This window comes from Caretta caretta, chromosome 6 (genome assembly GCF_965140235.1).
Source record: "Caretta caretta isolate rCarCar2 chromosome 6, rCarCar1.hap1, whole genome shotgun sequence".
Lineage (NCBI taxonomy): Eukaryota > Metazoa > Chordata > Testudines > Cheloniidae > Caretta > Caretta caretta.
The window spans coordinates 66,376,590-66,398,935 of record NC_134211.1 but is presented as its reverse complement, the minus strand read 5'-3'; the positions used below and the strand labels follow the sequence as shown (position 1 = coordinate 66,398,935).

At 45.3% G+C, this 22,346-nt stretch overlaps 1 protein-coding gene across 3 annotated transcripts in view; it reads left to right on the top strand.

Moving 5' to 3' along the window:
- ZFYVE1 (zinc finger FYVE-type containing 1) overlaps positions 1 to 18,935 on the top strand; it is a 44,265-nt gene extending 25,330 nt beyond the window's left edge. For all 3 annotated transcript variants that reach the window (XM_075129661.1, XM_048855746.2, XM_048855744.2), the window contains 9 exons: positions 502 to 716; positions 9,216 to 9,322; positions 10,653 to 10,761; positions 11,379 to 11,476; positions 11,574 to 11,691; positions 12,523 to 12,693; positions 13,726 to 13,906; positions 14,609 to 14,722; positions 16,819 to 18,935. In XM_075129661.1, coding sequence (XP_074985762.1) covers positions 502 to 716; positions 9,216 to 9,322; positions 10,653 to 10,761; positions 11,379 to 11,476; positions 11,574 to 11,691; positions 12,523 to 12,693; positions 13,726 to 13,906; positions 14,609 to 14,722; positions 16,819 to 17,051 — 1,346 coding nt within the window. In that variant the 3' untranslated portion in view covers positions 17,052 to 18,935. The remainder of the gene's footprint in view (positions 1 to 501; positions 717 to 9,215; positions 9,323 to 10,652; positions 10,762 to 11,378; positions 11,477 to 11,573; positions 11,692 to 12,522; positions 12,694 to 13,725; positions 13,907 to 14,608; positions 14,723 to 16,818) is intronic.
- Positions 18,936 to 22,346: the final 3,411 nt, after the last annotated feature.

Sequence of the window (22,346 nt, the reverse complement as noted above, 5' to 3'; positions counted from 1 at the left end):
ATGTAGAAAGAACATATAAGGAGTGGTGGGAATGAAGGCACTAACACTAAACCTTTCATGGTATGGCCTAGTGGCCCGGAGCCAGGAACTGCTGAGTTCTATCACACTTTAGCATAAAGTTTGTTTTTTTATGTCAGATATGTCAAATTGGCCTCTAATTTTGGGTGCCCAGTTTTAAGACCAGTAAGCCCAGATTTTCAGAGATGCTGACCACCCACAGTTCCCACTGATTTCAGTTTTAGCTGTGCTAAGCAGCTCTCAACTTCGGTTGTAGGGGGCTAACACTGTATTCAAAACAGAGGCGACTTTTGAAAATGTTTCATTCTGCCCATGTGTCAAATGGGGAATACTTGTTTATCTGCATCACAGAAGAGTGGTGAGGAGTAGTTAGGAATGTGAGTATAGCACTTTGCATTGTTAAAGCACTTTCTGGTTGTTAAATAGTGTTATGCTAAACCAGCAGTTGTTAATACACCTGTTACTGCTTTTGAATGGGTTTAGATCACCCCTCTGAGGCACCTGAAAAACTCATCCAGGATCGCTTCCGGAAACTGAGCCGCTTTCCCGAAGCCTTCAGCTCAATCCACTACAAGGGAACGAGGACTTACAATCCCCCCACAGACTTCTCGGGACTTAGGAGAGCTGTGGAGTACCAGCTGGAGAACAATACCACCCGTTCCCCACGACAACCTGGGGTTATCTTCAAAGCACTGAAAGTAAGTCATTTGCTGAAGAGTGTGGCTCACCAGCGGTTGGGGAAGAGTCTCCTGGGGTACTTATTCATGTCTGTCGCACCGTTCCCAAGTATCATGTACCCTAATAAAGTTCCACACAAAACTCTAATGCAGAATTGCAGATATCTGGAGAAAAGGAAAGTCTTCAATGTATCTCATATAGACGGTTGAATGGGCTGGGTGGATCTATCCTGGGGGAAGACAGCAGGACAGGGGGAAAATAAAGAAGAACAGAGGGAGACCCGCTGAGGAATCAGATGGAAAGGTTAAAGGAGAACCAGAAAAGCAAAATCTCAAACCCACACCTGGGAGAAAGCTGATTGGGGGAGGAAAGCGTGATAAACTTTATTGCAAGTGACAAACAGTTCATGGAGGATATTTATAAAGATGCTCATGGATCTGGCCAGGAGGAGGTTATCAGTAACTTTCTTAAGAGCAGCATCAGTACTGTAATAAGGGTAGAAACTGAATTCAGCTCGAAAAGAGATGACTAATGGGGATATGATAGAGGTCTATAAAATCATGAATGGTGTGGAGAAAGTGAATAAGGGAGTAGGTTTTTTTTATTCCTTCAAATAACATAAGAACCGGGGTCATCCAATGAAATTAATAGGCAGCAGGTTTAAAACAAATGAAAGGAAGTATTTCTTCATGCAACACACACAACCTATGAAACTTCTTGACAGAGAATGCTGTGAAGGCCACAGCTATAGCGTGGTTCAAAAAAGAAAAGTTCATGGAGGATAGGTCCATCAGCCAAGATAGTCAGGGATACAACCCCATGTTCTAGGTGTCCCTAGTCTCTGATTGTCAGAAGCTGTGAGTGGACAACAGGGGGTGGATCACTTGCTGATTGTCTGTTCTGTTCATTCCCTCTGGAGCACCTGGCATTGACCACTGTCAGAAGACAGGATACTGAGCTAGATGGACCATTGGTCTAACCCAGTTCCTAGGTTCTGATTGCCAGGGATCTGAGAGGTGAGGAAGTAAAGGCACTGGGTACAGACAGTATACTGAAGGAGCTGGGAGGCAAAGGGAAGGAGGGAGATGTGGCAGTATCTGGAGAAGCAAGTGAGATCAAGGGAGAGATTGTTAGGATTAGAGATACAGTAGCATACTTGAGGGCTGATGGAAAGGAGCTGGAGGGGTGGAAGAGAGGCTGAAGACCTCTCTAATATATCTATTATATTATCACCATAATATCAGTGGGCTTCCTAAGTATTTAAAAATAAGAATAACAATCACTCTCTCTCTGTAGGAGAAAGAGCATGATTATTTTCTATGTATGTATGCTTGTGATGAACTTGGTTCTCCCTCAAAAAGTTGAAGAAAAGAGTTTTTTGCATCTGGTTCTGAAAATGGTTATTCCTGTGTCCACTATTATTTCCTGAGGGAGGGAGTTCCCTGATCTGGATCTGGCTTCTGTGAAAGTTCTGTCCCCTGCACTCATACGCTGCCTCCTGTTGGTGGGCATTTTAATTGCTCCAGGGGAATGTAGCTGTCATGGGAGGTCATGGTTGGGAAGGGAAAGGTTAGTTGTCAGGTGGTTAGGGCCAGCCTCAGAGAGGGCTGTGAATATCAGAACACGTGACTTGAACTGGACTCTGTATTCAGTGGATAGTCACTGCAGATAGCGGAATGCTGGGATGATGTGTTCACAATGATCTGTGTTACTAAGCAGACTGACTGCTGTATTTTGAGCCAGTTGGAGCTTTTTCAGGGTATGTCGCTTTGTTTCTAGATATGAGTTGCAATAATCAACTCTGGAGGTCACCAATGTGGGAGTCACTGTCCAGGTTTGTATCCGATAGGGTGTAGAGCAGTCTATGAGCCACTAAAATGGGTATTTTTTGGCACCATAGCTATGTGACCATCCAGTAGCTTCGAGGAGTCCAAAAGAACCCCAAGGCTGTGATCTGACTGAACAATCTGAGAGCAGATGTTCACAATTGAGGGAGTTGTTACCTCTATAACGAGTCCTTTAGAGCTCTTCCCTCTCTTTCTCAGCATTGCCTTAATTCTTCTCTGGGTTCAGACTTAGCCAATTGCTCTTCATCCTGGCGCTGATTTCAGCTAGGCATTGGGAAAGCTGGAAGCCAGTACTATTTACATTTGACATAAAGGAGACATACAAGCTGGGTATAATCCAGGTGGTGCTGGCATTACAGTCTGTATTGTTTCACCAGCTCTGCCACTGGCTTCCTATAGATGTTGAATAATATGGGAAAGGAAGGGACCATTGCCCATAAGAATGGCCCTACTGGGTCAGACCAAAGGTCCATCTAGCCCAGTATCCCGTCTTCCGACAGTGGCCAGTGTGCTAGGTGCCCCAGAGGGAATAAACAGAACAGGTAATCATCAAGTGATCCATCCCCTGTCGCTCATTCCCAGCTTCTGGCAAACAGAGGCTGGGGACACCTAGAACATGGAGTTGTATCCCTGACTATCTTGGCTAATAGCAATTGATGGATCTATCCTCCATGAATTTATCTAGTTCTTTTTTGAACGCTGTTATGGTCTTGGCCTTCACAACATCCTCTGGCAAGGAGTTCCACAGGTTCACTGTGCATTGTGTGAAGAAATACTTCCTTTTATTTGTTTTAAACCTGTTGTCTATTAATTTCATTTGGTGACCCCTAGTTCTTGTGTTATGAGAAGTAGTAAACAATACTTCCTTATGTACGTTTTCTACATCAGTCATGATTTTATAGACCTCAATCATATCTCCCCTTAGCCATCTCTTTTCCAAGCTGAAAAGTCCCAGTCTTATTCATCTCTCCTCATACGGAATCCGTTCCATACTACTAATAATTTTTGTTACCCTTTTCTGAACCTTTTCCAATTCCAATATATCTTTTTTGAGATGGGGCAACCACATCTGCACACATTATTCAAGATGTGGCGTACCATGGATTTATATAGAGGAAAGATATATTTTCTGTCCTATTATCTATCCCTTTCTTAATTATTCCCAGCATTCTGTTTGCTTTTTTGACTGCCGCTGTACGTTGAGTGGATGTTTTCAGAGAACTATCCACAATGACTCCAAGATCTTTCTTGAGTGGTAACAGCTAATTTAGACCCCATCATTTTATATGTATAGTTGGGATTATGCTTTCCAATGTGCATTACTTTGCATTTATCAACATTAAATTTCATCTGCCATTTTGTTACCCAGTCACCCAGTTTTGAGAGATCCTTTTGTAGCTCTTTGCAGTCTGCCTGTGCCTTAACTATCTTTAGTAATTTTGTATCAACTGCAAATTTTGCCACCTCACTGTTTACCCCTTTTTTCCAGATCATTTATGAATATGTTGAATAGGACTGGTCCCAGAACACACCTCTGGGGGACACCACTATTTACTTCTCTCCATTTTTAAAACTGACCATTTATACCTACCCTTTGTTTCCTATCTTTTAACCAGTTCTAATCCATGAGAGCACCTTCCCTCTTATCCCGTGGCAGCTTACTTTACATAAGAGCCTTTGTCAAAGGCTTTCTGAAAATCTAAGTACACACTATCCACTGGATCCCCTTGGTCCACATGCTTGTTGACCCTCTCAAAGAATTCTAGTAGATTGGTGAGGCTTGATTTCCCTTTACTAAAACCATGTTAACTCTTCCTCAACAAATTGTGTTCATCTGTATGTCTGACAGTATTGTTCTTTACTACAGTTTCAACCAGTTTGCCCAGTATTGAAGTCAGGCTTCCAGGCCTGTAATTGCCGGGATCATCTCTGGAGCCCTTTTTAAAAATTGGCATCACATTAGCTATCCTCCAGTCACTTGGTACAGAAGCTGATTTAAATGATAGGTTACAGACTACAGTTACTAGTTCTGCAATTTCACATTTGAGTTCCTTCAGAAGTCTTGGGTGAATACCATCTCGTCCTGGTGACTTATTGCTGTTTAATTTATCAGTTTGTTCCAAAACCTCCTCTAATGACACCTCAATCTGGGACAGTTCCTCAGATCTGTCACCTAAAAAGAATGGCTCAGGTTTGGGAATCTCCTTCACATCCTCAGCCGTGAAGACCTATGCAAACAATTCATTTAGTTTCCCTGCAATGGCCTTATCATCCTTGAGTGCTCCTTTAGCACCTCGATTGTCCAGGGGCCCCACTGGTTGTTTAGCCGGCTTCCTACTTCTGATGTACTTAAAAAAAAATTGCTATTACTTTTTGAGTCTTTGGCAGCCATCTAGCTTCAGTTGGAGAAGGACCTGAGATATTTTAATCCAGGGTGTTTGTTAACCCCTGCAGTTTCTTGGATTTGAGCCAGGATTATTTGATGACTGGGTGAACCAAATGCCACAGAGAGGTCAGAGCAAGATGAATATGGGTGTACTTTCAATGTCTTATGGACATGAGGTGATCATACACCAGAAAAATAAGTGCTGTCTCTATGCCATGTTCTGGCCTGAAGCCTGATTGAGAGGAATCCAGGAGACTGGCGAGCTGACAGATGGTACCGGAGACTCTTTTTTGCTAGCTTCTTGATGAGTTTGCAATTCCATAAGCCAAGGGGATACCAGGATGGCAGCTGCCATATTGAAAGGAACAGGCTGGAGCAGGGTGGGCAAACTTTTTGGCCCGAGGGCCACATCAGGGTGTGAAACTGTATGGAGGGCCGGGTAGGGAAGGCTGTGCCTCCCCAAACAGCCTGGCCCCCACCCCCTATCTGACCCCTCCCACTTCCCACCACCTGATTGCCCCCCTCAGAACCCTCCCCATCCAATCCCCCCCCGTTCCTTGTCCCCTGACTGCCCCCTCCCAGGACCCCCACTCCTAACCGCCCCCCGGGACCCCATCCCCTATCTAACCCCCCCGTTCCCTTTCCCCTGCCCCCCCCCCGAACCTCTGCCCTATCCAACTGCCCTCTGCTCCCTGTCCCCTGACTACCCCCCGGGTCCCCCTGCTCCATATCCAACCCCCCAGCCCTGGTCCCCTTACCATGCTGCTCAGAGTGGCAGGTCTGGCAGCCGCGCCGCCCAGCTGGAGCCAGACACACTGCCACGCTGCCCTGCATGAGCACACAGCCCCGCTGCCCAGAGCGATGCTGACGTGGCAGCATGGCTGCACAGCAGGGGGGACAGTGAGGGGGCTAGCCTCCCAGGCCAGGAGCTCAGGGGCCGGGCAGGACAGTCCCACGGGCCGGATGTGGCCCATGGGCCGTAGTTTGCCCACCTCTGGGCTAGAGGGAGCTTAGGTAAGGAGGAACAATTTAACTTGCCCTTCCCACCCTGGAGTAGCATTACTAAACATTTAACAGAAGAACATAAAAATGGCCATACTGGGTCTGCACATTGGTCCATCTAGCCCAGTAACCTGTATTCCGACAGTGGCCAGTGCCAGATGCTTTTGAGAGAATGAACAGAACAGAGCAATCATTGATTGAGCCATTGCCTGTTGTCCAGTCCGAGCTTCTAGCATACAGAGTACAATGGATGATACCAAGATGGGAGGGGTTGCAAGTGCTTTGTAGGATAGGATTATAATTCAAAATGATCTGGACAAACTGGAGAAATGGTCTGAAGTAAACAGGATGAAATTCAATAAGGACAAATGCAAAGTATTCCACTTAGGAAGGAACAATCCATTGCACACATACAAAATGGGAAATGACTGCCTAGGAAGGAGTATTGCAGAAAGGGATCTGGGGGTCATAGTGGACCACAAGCTAAATATGAGTCAACAGTGTAACACTGATGCAAAAAATGTGAACATCATTCTGAGATGTATTAGCAGGAGTGTGGTAAGCAAGACACGAGAAATAATTCTTCTGCTCTACTCTGCGCTGATTAGGCCTCAACTGGATTATTGTGTCTCATTCTGGGCGCCACATTTCAGGAAAGATGTGGACAAATTGGAGAAAGTCCAAAGAAGAGCAACAAAAATGATTAAAGGTCTAGAAAACATGACCTATGAAACAAGATTGAAAAAATTGGGTTTGTTTAGTCTGGAGAAGAGAAGACTGAGAGGGGACATGATAACAGTTTTCAAGTACATAAAAGGTTGTTACAAGGAGGAGGGAGAAGAATTGTTCTTCTTAACCTCCAAGGATAGGACAAGAAGCAATGGGCTTAAATTGCAGCAAGGGAAGTTTAGGTTGGACATTAGGAAAAACTTCCTAACTATCAGGATGGTTAAGCACTGGAATAAATTGCCTAGGGAGGTTGTGGAATCTCCATCATTGGAGATTTTTAAGAATATGTTAGATAAACATCTGTCAGGGATGATCTAGATAATACCGAGTCCTGCCCTGAGTGCAAGGGACTGGACTAGATGACCTCTCAAGGTCCCTTCCAGTCCTATAAGTCTATGATTCTAGCAGGCAGAGGTTTAGGGACACCCAGAGCATGAGGTTGCATATCTGACCATCCTGGCTAATAGCCATTGATGGACCTATCCTCCATGATCTTATACAAAAAAATTTTTTAAGCCCAGTTATACTTTTGGCCTTCATAACATCCCTTGAAAGACTTGTTTTACCAAAGCAAATGGACAGATTAACAGTATGGTACTTGTCTTTTCCAAAATGCCTCACAAAGTAAAATATTTGAGGAGTTTTAATTATATTATTATTTTACTTTGTGCATAGTCACCCAAGGGACCATCAGGAATTGATTGCCTGGTAGAGACTGATATATACATAAAAGTCAAACAATATTATATTAAAGAATGTGGTAACTCTTTAAAGTAGTAGCATGATATTTAGTTCATTTGTTCAGCTCTTCAGTATTATCATGACGGGCTCCAGGAAAACCTTATATAGATAGAGTTGCCTATTAGACGTGATGTTTAGTTCAGGCTTCATGGCAAACAAAGCCTGTAAAAATGAAACTTTTAAAATAACATTATTCTGCCTCTTTAAAGCATTAAATGTAGCTTTTTAAATACTTTATAATACGGGTATAAGAACTAGGGTTGGACCCTGAAGCTCATTGTTAGCAGCGGTAGGCACGTTATAAATGCCCAAGACAGACACAGTTCAACCATTTTGGTTCAATGGAGAGATCTATGTTGTTACCAGGGTAACTGGTCTCCAGGCAGTCACCTAGACATAGATTTGCAGCAGATGTTTTCCTCAGTGTCCCTACAAGAGAAAGTATTTTCTTGCCTTTCTTCTCTAGATAAAGAAAGATCTGACCCTTGGGATCAGTGAAGATCAGGAACATAGCTCCACCGGGGCAGTGCATAGTTCTGAGTATCTAATGGGGAAGGGGTGTGGGCAGAGTCTGTTATTTTGCTTTGTTGGTTTTTTAGTAAAAGAAGAAAAGTGATCTCTTTTGAAGAGAAGAATATCAACCTCTTCACCATTCCTGCAGCATGTGTGCTGTGGTGGTTTGCTTTTCTCACGTATTTAAGGGCTAATGCCACATTTGGTTTATGGTGCTGCCAGTTCACATCCAGCCCACATCAGTAATCAAAAGGCTGACATTTGAGAGCCACTTAGTGGTTTGTGTGGAATGTGTTTGGTCACAGTCCAGGGGCTGGTCTACACTGGCAATGCTAAAACGCTAAAAAATGCTAGAGCACTTTAACATGGCTTGTGTGGTTGCGGTGCAGTGCTGGGAGAGAGCTTTCCCAGTGCTCTAAAAAAACCACCTCCATGAGGGACATAGCTACCAGCGCTGTCTACACTGATGCTTTACAGCGCTGAAACTTGCTGCTCTCAGGGGGGTGTTTTTTCACACCCTGAGCGAGAAAGTTGCAGTGCTGTAAATTGCCAGTGTAGACAAGCCCCAGGTCCCAGTGGAGACGTCTCCATCACAGAAGCTACCATCACAACTGGCCCTAATTATCATGCTTGTTTGCAGTCTGAGCTCAAAAGCCAAGGACTGAATGGACCATGGAGAGCGAGCTCCCTTTTCATCTCATATGTGGTCCCTGCAGAATAGGATTGAGGCACTTTGACAAAGCCCCAGGAGGGAAACTTTCACTATTTCACCATCACTAAAAGGTTCCCAATGTCCTTAATTAATGCTAGTTAATGTAAGTCACCTAGCTCAAACCTTGCATGGTGTGTTGAGTATGTAGGACCAAATGTTGTTTCCTTTGGTGTGGAATCCAAAACCCTTTTTATCCAGCTATTTACTCTGTGCAACCTTCTTCCTCCAACCCCTTCTGCCCTATCATAGAAGTTAGAGATGGAAAAAACCCTTGAGATCATCCATTCCATCTCCCTGACAAGTGCAAGATTGTTGATCTTGTTTGGTCTGTATTAGAGGGAAGGCAGGGGGGATTATAGTTTTCCTTTGTAGCTCATACCCGTATGGTTTCCTGGTCAGTGAACCATGATTTGTTAGCTACACAGCTCAGTTGGCCCTCTCCCAGAGAGGAACCCATGGAGTGTCCATGAGAAGCCTCCCAGGATGTCCATGAAGATGTGTACCTTTCCAGAAGGCTGTCACTGGCCTGGTGAATCAGTGTCCTTGTTGCTCTGAATTCCTCAGCAATTTCTCTCAATTGGTCTGACAGGCATTGAGCGACCGGTTCAGCGGTGAGATCCCCGATGACCAGATGGCTCACAGCTCCTTCTTTCCGGATGAGTATTTCACCTGTTCTACTATATGCCTCAGCTGTGGGTAAGTAGGCAAGAAATACACCCTCGTCCCTCTGGGAGACCGTACTGTCAAGATCTGCAGCATCAGAATGCACTGTCATAGTGAGGTCACAAGTACTCTGGAGAAGCATCATCAGCATAGGTGGTGACATCAGTGTGATAACTCCTTAGTCTGAATACAGAAGTTGTATGTTTCCCCTGACACCAGAACCCATTTGAACTCCCTGAAAAGCAGTTCAAGGTGTGTGCTGTGGGGGGTGCTGTCTCTGTGTCCCAGCTAGGCAATAGGGTCTCCTTTCCATTTATCAGCAATACCCTACTTGAATTGCGGGACGAGGGTCAAAAAACTGTGGCTGAATTGCGGACAAGCCATGGAAAATTGAGGAAAAGTAATAATGGACCATATTATTTGCAGTAATAAAGCCCATTATTACTTTTTCCGTGATTTTCCATTGTCGGCCCTTGGGGCTGAGAGCGGCCACCCGGGGCTCCCATATCAAAATTGCCGTCGAAACCTAATATTGTGGAATCCGCAATATCTCAAGTTAAGTATCAGTGTAATCTCTTTTTGCCCACATCGCTTCCGTAGTGTTCATAAACATGTTGTCTCAGAACTGGCAAGTCCCTCAAAGGGCAGACTGTGAAATGAGTGGTCTACAAGAATCCCTTGAAGTCAGAAATAATTGCCCTGTGAGACTTTCTGTCATATTCATGACATAAACATCACCAAAACATACATCCACCCAGTCTTGGACTGTGACCTATGGCCTGTGACTAGAAGCCACACCCACTGGGGCTGATGAGATTTTGCATACTAACCAGTCAGATGCCTCAGAACTTGAGTGCAAGTCCTGTCTAAGGAAAGCCCAGGTGATGTGGTAAGTGGTGCTGGTAATTCAGTAGGTTGCAGTCATCCCTCTGAGTCTGTACTGAGCTGTATCAACATGGTGCTATGGAAGATTGTGCTGCTGGAAGTTCTGTCTATCAAATAAGATGTAAAACTAGGTTCCCTGTCTTTTGTGGTCATTAAAGATTCTCTAGCTCTTCTTTGTGAGAGGTGGGATGTTAGTTCTCATGTCTTGGCCAAATTCCGATCTTGGTTAGTTCCATCTAGATTCCCTCTGCAGCTTCTGTTGGATACAGTGTTTACTTCCTGTACTAAATTGCTGTATAACGTTGCTGTGAAACCACTGCTTACTCCACTCCATGGTGGCTGCATTTCAATGGCTATACAAACATAACATATTGAATAAAACCTAGTTTTAGTTCTGGCAACTTAGCTGACCTTATACCGAGATCTGTCCTGTATCAGTGACTCTCTAGCCTGCTCACTGTTTGCTTCTGAACTCCAGGTGTGGCTGTAAGAACAGCATGAACCATGCGAAAGAAGGAGTTCCTCATGAAGCCAAGAGCCGATGCAGATACTCCCACCAGTACGATAACAGAGTCTATACCTGCAAGGTAAGCAGAACCCTAGGGACGGGGTCCAGTACCCGGAGAGGGAGAAGTGTTACTCACATGTGCCTGTGGTCTTGCTCCTCTTTTCTGTTGAAGACTCGTGGCAACAAGATTCCTGTCGATCTTTAACAGTTCTTTGGTAATTGTTCTGTTTGCCGGCAGCCCAGTTGCACTGCTTGCGTGTTTTGCTGGCTGAATCGCCGAGGGCTGCACTGCTGCCATTTCCCAGGACAGGTTAAGCATTAGATGTTGCTCTTCAGTCTCCGTACAGTGAATGGATAAGCCTCTGAATTGCTCTCCTTATTTCCTTCCCTCCACCCCTAATGTTGATTTTTTTGGGGGGAGTGTATGTAACTCAAAGGTCACGTGGAGGAGCCTGGGGGTTACTTCACCCACAGCCATATTTTTATTGTTGATTAGACAAATGACATCATTTGGGTCATAATGCACAAAAATTCCGTTATCAATGATGGGGTCCATCATGTGGCCCCTTTAGCAAACCATCTCCACAAACACACACCAGATAAGGCCCTTAAACCCACTCGTGACCAAACAGTCACATGGGACTCAGTGTCTGGGGTACCAAAACGTGTGATTCTAATCAAACACTCCTGTTCCAGGCCTGTTACGAGCGTGGGATGGAGGTCAATGTGGTGCCAAAAACATCTGCTTCCACTGATTCCCCTTGGATGGGCCTTGCCAAGTACGCCTGGTCAGGGTGAGTACTTTCTGCTCTCCCTTTCCTTTCCTTTGCCAGCTCCTTTGGGCCTCCAGCCCCTTGCTAGGTAACCAGTTCTCCTTGTTCCTCACTGCAGGTATGTGATTGAGTGCCCCAACTGTGGAGTGGTGTACCGCAGCCGGCAGTACTGGTTTGGGAACCAAGATCCTGTGGACACAGTGGTGAGGACAGAAATTGAGCACGTCTGGCCAGGAGTAAGTCTTGTTGGGGTGCTTTGGAGATGTGGGTGGTTTCTTTCTTTCTTTCTTTCTTTCTTTCTTTCTTTCTTTCTTTCTTTCTTTCTTTCTTTCTTTCTTTCTTTTTTTTTGCATAATGGCAGAAAAAATGGACTGACTCTCTTTATGGCAGCTGCCCCTGCTGCTTGAAGTATGGAGCCTCTTCAAGGATGGGCATCCTCAGAGCAAGAGGCAACCAAGTTTTGCCCAAGTGGACATTAAAAATTGGATTGGACAGATCATGATATTGCAGTGGTCCCCAAGAGATGAGTCAGAAAACCTAACAGGTCTTTCCCATCTCTGATTAATAAGTAAATGATTTCTACATTTTTATAGTGGGCTTTCATCCCAAAATGCTCCTTACACACATCCCCACTGAAATACAGCCACCTGCCACACAGCATGCTGAACAACCGTGGGAATAAGGGACATATGAGCAAACCTCTTACTCTTACAGAAAGTGCCATGGGATATTCAATATCCACATGAGACAGGAGTCAGGACAGGACCTTGTTTTTTAAGGTCCCACTGAAAGTCTTGCACACAGTAAATTGAACAGTGCTCAGCCTACCTTGGAAGGATAAAGAAGTGGGTTGACTTTATCAACATTTGGACTCCTAGTGTGAATGTTTAAACCATTAAAACATCCCCTCTCTCTAAAAAAGATGGGAGTGTGATTCTTCCAGGTGGTGTTCTCCATTTTAACAGCAGCAGTGGATGGGCATTTGCTCCAAGAAGCATCTGCTCAGGAGAAGTAAACGTTTCCTTCTCTGTTTTTCCATTTTCATGTAAATCCCCATTGTGTTATAGACAGATGGATTTCTGAAAGACAACAACAATGCAGCTCAGCGCCTGTTGGATGGGATGAATTTCATGGCACAGTCTGTGTCTGAGCTCAGCCTGGGACCCACAAAAGCTGTGACCTCTTGGCTGACGGACCAGATTGCCCCTGCCTACTGGAGACCCAACTCTCAAATCCTGGTATGTAGCAGCTGCCGTGCTTTCATGCTGTTGAGGGAAACTGCTCCCTTTGCTGAGCTGAACATAACCCTTCCTCCACACCTTCTCCAAAAAATAAAATGACAAAGTAACCAGTTAAAAAAAATCTGATAGATTTCAGGTGCCTCGTCTACTGTGGATTGCAAACTGCAGCTCACCCACCTCCGGCAGCTCTTCAGAGCCAATGGCAGGGACCCTTGCTATTCACGTTCTTGGCTTGGCCTGAGAAAGATCATGTCAGATGCCTTCTTCCCTGGATGTGCAATTTGTCCCCTTATTATTCCACTGACCCTTTCTGCTTCTTCAAGTTTGACCCATTCCCACCATCAACGCTGCTGATAAAAATGCTGGCTCCCACATACTTGCTCTTGAGTATAAAGAATCAAAGTTGAAGTCCTGGCCTCCCATTTTTGCGTTCCCACTTTTGCAAGTGCAACCAATTTGTACAAAATATGAAGCTGGATATGAATACTTGGCCCTTACAATTCAATTAGAGAGAGACTTCCAACTCCTTTGAGAAAGCATATAAAAGGAATTGGGCAGATGACTAAACTGGAAATGACCATCTTATCTTTGTTTTCCAAAACCTTCAAGTGTTCACAGGTCAACTGCCCAGTGCTGTAGGCACCCAAGAAAGCATAGCTGTAACAATTCATGGCTGTAACCACAGGGTTCACGGTAATGCTGCTGGCCTAGCCACAGCATGCTTGTCTTCCCACGGGTCCCTTCTTTGGGTATGAAGTCATTGAGCCAGAAGGACAATGCTGGCACCACCCCAAGTGGAGTCTATGCCCAAGACACTTCAGAGAAAGACATCAAAAAGTCTCTGCAGTGCAAGTACAGATCAGTTAACTGTGAGACTTACAATACTTTCCCCACTCATGCAGGATCCAGTCACTTTCATAGGTGCCACGGTCCCTGCCGTCTCGTGATCCAGCTCTCGGACGCTTTTCTAATTGGAGATAATTAGGAAAATCAAACTGATAGTTTTTCTTTCTGGTTTGTCTTGTTCAGAATTGCAACAAGTGTGGCACGTCCTTTAAAGATAATGATACGAAACATCACTGCCGGGCCTGCGGGGAGGGCTTCTGCGATAGCTGCTCTTCCAAGACCCGCCCCGTCCCTGAGCGGGGCTGGGGACCGGCGCCAGTGAGAGTGTGTGACAACTGCCATGACAGCAGGGGCATCCGGTTAGGTAATGCTGACCTGACTGTGCTCGTTCTGGGAATGGAGAGAAATTCTCCACCTTCCTGTCAGCATTAACCATATGTTGTGTCTGAAATCTTACCACTGATTTTCTTTCAAAAGCCCCATTCTAGGGCAGATAGGGAAGTTGGCTGATCCAACCTGCCAACTGATGCCCTTGTAATGGGTGTAGATGGTGCCATTCTTTTGGGTACACACCACCTCAGAGCAGGATTTGAAATCATGTTTGTGAATGCTTCTGGTGGGGAAAGCAGATGAACTCTGAGAGACCATTTTTACTGCAAATACCATTCACAAGAAATTACTGAAAAATCTGATCTCTTGGAGGAATTATTTCTAAATTGGACTTTATCCCAATATCCCAGAAGGCAACATCTCCTGCTGGTGGGGAGATAGCATCCCTCTGCACTGGTCTTGAGTAGACTGTGTCTTGTCCACGTGGGTGGAGGAAAAGCGTAACAGTGAAGGTCATGCAAATTTCCCCAGGGAAGGCATGGAGGGTGTGAAATAAAGGCTGACTGGTGTTTGGCTACACTGGGATGCCAGAGAGCCCCAGGCCTATGCTATGGGTGCTGCACCTGACCAACCAAGTTACCTTGGTTTAACATTAGTTTCTCTGATAATACAAATTAACTGAGACTTGGCAGGAACTGTGGCTTGCATTTTGAACCATAACTCTTCTATCATGCAGATGTGCCCGAGTCACAGACAGAGGAGGAAGGTGGGACACTGATCGCCAGGAAGGTCGGTGAGGCAGTGCAGAACACTCTTGGAGCTGTGGTGACTGCCATAGACATCCCACTAGGTGGGTGCCTTTGCTTCCAATTGTTTTTCTATCTAAGAACATGTTGGTTGCGTATGTCAGAGCTGTTTGTTAAACTTCAGTGCTTGAAATGAGCTGGCATGGCACACTGACACTTCTTGTCTCAGGGGGCCAATGTAGCTCGAGGGTCCCCCTTCTGACTTCTGCTCCTGCTGGGCCGTGGGCCCTGCCAAGCTCTCTCCCTATGTTTCCTCTACTTTCTCAGCATTTTTTTTTCCAGTTTACGCCTCCTCACTTCTATTCTCTCCACAGTGCAGCATCACAGATCCTTGAGTTCTGAGTGTCACTTCTTCCCGATACGCCAGTAGGGTTATTGCAGTGATCTGCCAGACTGAGTTTCCTAGGCTGTACTTAAAAAATCGTGGCCAAACTATGAGACATTTTATCAGGTTTTTTAGCGGTTCTGAGTGCCAGCAGCTGCAGTTGACATAATTGGGATCTACGGGTGCTCGGCACTTCTGCAAATCAGGACCAAGACATTTAAACATCCAGTAACTGGGAGGATGGTTCCTAATGCTGAACTTAGTACAATGACAGTGTGTTGGTTGTTAGTGCACTGGGTACCAGCCCAGGTGCCGCAGCAGGTACCTGGGTTTAAATGTTGTTCCACAGCTGAACTGCTGTTTGTTCTGCTGACCAAACCCCCACAGGAGGTAGACAGCAGTAGAGGGTGATGAATTGCATTAACCACTCATCAGACCTTCTCTCCATTGCTCTGTCTGGAATTTAATCAGGCTGGCAGATCTTTTATTATCTAATAAAATGGAAGCAGGAATGAAGCTGCCAGATGTTGGTGTTACCACCATTGTACACGTACCTGAAAGAAGAAAAGGAGTACTTGTGGCACCTCGGAGACTAACCAATTTATTTGAGCATAAGCTTTTGTGAGCTACAGCTCACTTCATCCGATGAAGTGAGCTGTAGCTCACAAAAGCTTATGCTCAAATAAATTGGTTAGTCTCTGAGGTGCCACAAGTACTCCTTTTCTTTTTGCAGATACAGACTAACACGGCTCCTACTCTGATACCTGAAAGAGTGATGGTTAGATTGTTTTGACCACCCAGCTGAACCACAATGGACAGAAGATAAGGCAGAGAAAGCCAATGTTCTCTGAACGAGTCATGGCCGGAGGAGGTGTCCACCTCCACTTACCCTGGATGGCCTTCTGCAAAAAATGGCAAAAAAAAATAGCAACGTGGGGCTGTGCTTTTTTCCCAGCCCAGAATCTCTGCCTTTCTTGGCATAATACTCTGATTGTGGGATTATTCCAGTCATTCAGAGAGATTTGATCACCCTGTTCTCTTGAGGAGCCAAGACTAGAGGTTAAGAATAATAGCTGCCCTACTTCCACATGTGAAGTACAAGAAGCCCATGACATTGTGGGCTGTATGGCCCCCCGAGATCTATTAGATCTACTTAACTTGATATGCCAGACTGAATAAGATTTAATGCAGGAATTTTCATGTTTAGGTCACTGGTCCAAATCTAGCCAAGGTCAGTAGTCACCAAGTGTAGTAAGCCACTGATACTATTTGGTGCCTGATGTGAAATGAACTGGAGTTCTCAGTCTGGTTACTAGTAGACAAGCATCCACATCATGTGCTATAAATTGGTATCCTGGATGGCAGTCTTAGCACAGAGGTCTAGGATTGAGAGAGACTTGGAGACTGATCTGCTATCTGGCCCCTGACTTGGTCAGGGTTGAATGTGGAGGGGAAGCTTCCAGTGCATGTTGTGCCTATTGGATTTCATTCTCTAGGGCTACCAAACCAGCTCTAACTAATTATTAATTATTATTATTATTATTTATTAAACAGTGGCGTAGTGGTGGTAGGGTCCCCATTAAAACGATGCCATTGAATTGTACAGGGGCACAATATGAAAGATTTGGAATAGCCTGAACTACTAGCAGATGCCTGCTAGAATGAAGTGTTCTGTGGGCAGATCTTAACAGTTTCCATAATGAGCTCCTTGAAAAGGCACAGACATGGCTGGTATCCTTGGGTCCTTCCCCTCCTCTGCCTTAGCAAAGAACAGGAGACATTCTAATTGCTGTGGTTCTTTCTCATCCTTTGTAGGGCTCGTGAAAGATGCTGCTAGACCTGCTTACTGGGTGCCGGATCATGAAATCCTGCACTGCCACAACTGCCAGAAGGAGTTCAACATCAAGCTCTCTAAACACCACTGTCGAGCCTGTGGCCAGGGATTCTGTGATGAATGTTCAAACGAGCGCCGAGCGGTCCCTTCCCGTGGATGGGATCATCCAGTGCGAGTCTGTTTTAACTGCAATAAGAAACCCGGTGATCTTTAACCCCAGCTTCCTGTCTGGGTCCTTCACGATTCCTTAGGTTCTCAGGGTTAGAAAAAAATATTTGGTCTCCCTTTCACCTTTAGCAGCTAGAGTGCATGTTTCTGATCTCTGGCCTGCTCTCATGTTCTACCCATCTTGGAATGCTGGGACATGAGCTCAAGTGAGTAAACTGGACCTTCAGGTTTTAATTGTAAACTGATTGGGGAAAAGGGGAGCTCATGTAAATGAGCAACCCAAAATCCAGTGTATTTTATTCCAGTTTAAACATCTATATCTATATAATTTAGTATGTTAAGGATACCGGTGGCTAGTGAAGTTTTGAATATTTCTAGTTCAAATAAGAGATGCAGCTGGACCCTGCTGTATTGGGTTGAATTCATAGCCACTGCAGTGCCTTCTAATTCTTCTCTTGCAGCATTTTGCTCATCACATGGTCCTATTGTAAAGTTTTAGACCCTTTGCTGCCAAGAGGGTCCAAGGCTCCCCAAACATAGATGCATGAATTGCATCTGATAACGGGAGGGTCCCTGCCTCTGGAGGCTCCACCTGCTGGCACTAAAGGGTTTGCAAAATCTGTTTGAATTGTGGTCACAGATGCTGGTCTGGCAGGTCATGGGACTGCAGTGCAGGCGAGTGGAGGTGAACCTAGCACCATGGCAGACACCAAGCTAGAGTTGTTGAAAGGAAAACAAATGATATGGAAAATGCTAGGGCATCTGTGGTAGAAGCCATTTCCATGTCAGCACAAGATCACAAGGTAGCAGGGCCTCGCTCTTCTTGACCACATTCCCATGCGCTTGGATTTCTTTCAGGAGGACTTTAACTGCTTTATGAGGTTTGTCAGAAACTAAGAGGCTTGTGACCAGAACGAGGCAAATGCCAGTTTTCTGGAAGATTGCATGACCTGCAGTCTAGTGTTTGCTAGGCTTACTAAAGTTTTAAAGGGTCTCCAAATCCATGGTGCCACCAATGGTCTTTCAGATGGCTGCATAGAAACGGCACAGATTTGACTGTGATCTTTCTTATAAAAACAACAACCAACCAACCAAACCTACAGATCCAGCTGGAAAACAGGAATCTCTTCTCAGCTCCTAGCAAGTGGCACTCACTGGACTTTACCCTTCCATAAAGGTCTGCATTGAACCACTGAATTTATCAGCAATGAGCAAACCACTGCGCTCAACTGATATGCTCCCTTTCTGTGGATTTTGGCTCTCATGACAAGAAATAAAGAGTCCATCATGAACTGAACTTTTGGCTTATGTAGACAAGGGATGCTCCCATGGAGGGGACTTGTCTCCAATTGTAGTGGCTGGAGTTTGACACGATACTCTGAAACTGATTTAGTCCTACCTGCTGTGTAGCTCAATGATTGACACCCTCTGTTAGGACTATATTATTAAATTAGCTGCTATAAAAGACTAGACCTTCTGAACAAGTGTGCTGGCTTTGGCCTTTTAACTAATAGTTCTTGCTCTCACCCCCAAAGGAACCTGTTTGCAAAGTGACTGCCCCAGGCATCTATTCCCAGACTTCACGCGGAAGCTGAAATGGAATGTGTGGGAGGAAACCTTCCCTGCTGGTTAAACTTCCAGAGACGAACTTGTATTTTGTAATCAAAGGCTGTCATAAGCTGATAGTCACCCGGAAGGGAGTGGGGGATGGGAGTGGGTAACAGTCCTGTCTTAGAAAAGACATTTTACAGCATAGCTCTGCACTTTGAGTTGTTTATTTTTGAATCGGTGATGGACAATACAATTAATATTTGTTGTTGGTTTGAAGGCCATGCCCTATGTGGCTTCCATGCATGTAGCTTCACTACCATGTTAATGCACAAAGAGAAACCATCCATGACATTCCTTGTATAAAATCTTCACTTCAGAATCTCTGTGTCATTGACTTGTCAGAATGTTGTCCTGCCACAGGCAGATGCCTCAGTCCATTTAAGACAAAGTGATGTCTATGCATTTCTAGCACACACATTGTGGTGGTATCCAAGTGCTTCTTAGGACATGGAGTCCAATCCCAACTGACAGTTCTAGTGCTCTGGGGTGTTGGGACCATGCTGAGATCTTGTCAGCAAAGCAAGAGCCCTTTTGTTGTGCTTACCTGAAATGGGGTTGATGTCGGGGGAAATGTTGTAGCTGAGCATCAGTAAAATAAAGAAGAGGGCAACAGGTAACCCTAAATAAGGTAGCAACAGGAAAGGTAAGAGACTCGGCTAAGGCCATGTCTACACAGGAAAGTTGCTCTGGTTTAACTAACATCTCTTTTCAAACCAGTTTAAATTCCCGTGAGGACTCTTATTTCAGTTAACTGGCTTATTTCAGTTTAATTTAAAGCTGTTCCTAATCCATTTAAACTAATGTGAAATAAACAAGTTTTATACCAGAATAAGAGTGTCTACATGGGGGTTTGCATCAGTTTAACTAGATTGGGTTAAATTCACACCTTAGGTTATACTGGTGCAACTTTCCCAGATAGACAAGGGGCTTGGCTGCACTTGCGAGTTACAGCGCAATAAAGGAACCCCGGGCGCACTAGCTCACTACCCGTCCACACTGGCAAGGCACGTGGAGCGCTTTGACTCCGCGGCTACAGTGCTGCGGGTACTCCACCTCGGCGAGTGGAATAACGTTTGCTGCGCCCCCGCTGGAGCGTCGCAGCGCCAGTGTGAACGAGGTGTAGCTTTACTGCGCCCTGATCAGCCTCCGGAAATGTCCCATAATCCTCTTGAGTCAAGTGGCCACTCTTGTCATTGTTTTTGAATCGCTGCAGGAATGCGAATATGCCCTTTGAAAGCTCCATTTCTGACAGCCGGCTGCTTATCTGCTCCGAGACAAAGCAACCATTACTGTGGAATGCTGTGTGGGGGGGGTCTGCTCCTGTCAGAACTTAGAAGACAGCATGCTGACATGCTCTCAGGCCCCCCAAAACCCACTCTCTCTCCGTCCACATACACACAACACACTCCCTGTCACACTCCACCCCACCCCCCATTTGAAAAGCACGTTGCAGTCACTTACATGCTGGGATAGCTGCCCACAATGCACTACTCCCAATGCCGCTGCAAGTGCCACAAATGTGGCCATGCCAGTGTGCTTGAAGCTGTCAGTGTGGATAGATTGTAGCACTTTCCCTACTGCCCTCTACGAAGGCTGGTTTAACTCAAAGCGCTCTACATCTGCAAGTGTAGCCATGCCCAAGGCCTAAGTTTTAATGTACTGTGCTTTGTTCTATGCTATATAGGAACTCCACACTTAACGTTGTAGTTATGTTGCTGAAAAATGCAACTTTAAGTGAAACGATGTTAAACGAATCCAATTTCCCCATAAGACTTAATGTAAATGAGGGGGTTAGGGTTCCAGGGAAATTTTTTTCACCAGACAAAAGACTATATTTTATATTTATATATATATACACACACACACAGTATAAGTTTTAAACAAACAGTTTAATACTGGTACACAGCAATGATGATTGTGGAGCTTGGTTGAGGTGGAGAAGTCAGAGGGTGGGATATTTCCCAGGGAATGCCTTACTGCTAAATGATGAATTAGCAATTGGCTGAGCCCTCAAGGGTTAACTCTCACACTCTACAAGGCAGCAGGAAAGGAGGGAGGGCAGACAGAGACACACACCCTGTGTGTGTTTGAGAGATAGAGATGTGCATTTCCCCTTTAAGTATGAGGAGTGGGGTCAGAAGTACACTGCCTTGTTAATTAGATCAGCAAGCTGAGACCATCCCGCCCCTGCTCTATGGAAGATGGGGTAAGCAGGGTGCAGGAACAGGGGGGAGGGGGTCACCCTGACATTGGCTCCCCTCTTCTTCCCCTCCCTCCCACAGCAAGCGGGAGTCTCAGGGAGCAGCTCCAAGGTAGAGGGCAGGAGCAGCACATGGCAGTGGGGGGAGGGACAGCTGAACTTCTGGCAACTGATAGCTTGCTGGGCGGCTGCTGCACATGGAACTTTGGGGAGCAGGGAGCTGACAGGGGGTCTGCCGATCCACCCTGGTTCCAAGCCCCCACCAGCTAGCTGCAACGGGCTGCTCTCCCCACAAGCAGTGGACAAAGCAGGAGGCTGCCAAACGACTTTAGAAGGGAGCATTGCACAGCTTTAAATGAGCATGTTCCCTAATTGATCAGCAATGTAACCATGTTAACCTGGGTGACTTTAAGTGAGTTCCAGTACTGCTCTAAGCTGTCTACTGTGGGCCCTCCCCTCTCCCTGTTCTGACAGCATCACGTATCAGGAGTGTGGGGAGAATAGAGCCTAGTCAGACTTTTTCTTTAGACCCTTCCCTGTTCCAAAAGGAGAGTCAAATTCAAGATCCTGCTCTCATGTTGGAATACAGTCCCCATGAGAAAGCCAGGGGTTCCTCGCGGGCTCAGCACTAGCTGCTGGTTGAGAGCCTTGTTCATCTCCTAGTGAAATCAATGGAAGGATTCATGTTGACTTAAATGGGCGTTGGATCAGGCACTTAAAGGAGATAAATATGCCTAGAATGTGCATATTAACTGAGCCCAGCAGGAGCTGGGATTACCAGATTTCTATGCTTGAGGCATGTGTTTCATAAGAAAATGGCTTTGAACAAGCTCCTCTCCCTTGAACTTGGACAATGCTCTGTATTTCTGCAGCAGCATAAACTAACTGGGAAAACAATCTGAAAAATGAGTGTTACTTGCTTAATGCTTCAGAGTGTTAAGCAGGTAACACGGCAGCATCCAGGACAGGAAGTGGAAACCCCATTTTGAAGACATGGGTTTTTACTAGGAAAAGGACCCGAAAAACTCATTTTTGCTCATTATTATTATTTATTTGTATTACCATAACAATTTAGGAGCTTTAGCCATGAACTAGAATCCCACTGGGCCAGGCACTGTAAAACAGACACTCCCACAGCATCTAAATGGAGTGACTCTTGCAAAAGTCCACCTCCAAGCATCAGTAGCCTTTCCTGAGCTCTGGAAAAGCCCAAACTGGAGGTTGCTTCATGATGTCAACCTGGAAGAGGTCTAGTAGTTGAATGAAGTTCACTTGGGAGATGGGGAAAACACTTATTATTGGAATTGAGGAATGAAACATCACTGGATTAAAAGCAAAACCTTATTTCCCTGTTAAATGAAAAATGCCATTCTCTTTCAGTACATTTCCAACAGACTAGTTTGTGGGTTTTGTAGATTACTGATTAGTGAGTCACAGTTAAAATCTTGTAAATCAAGGTGGGAGTTTGGCCTTTGCACCAACTTTCACAGTTCACTGTAATGGTAATGTTTCAGTGGCTGCAGTGAACAC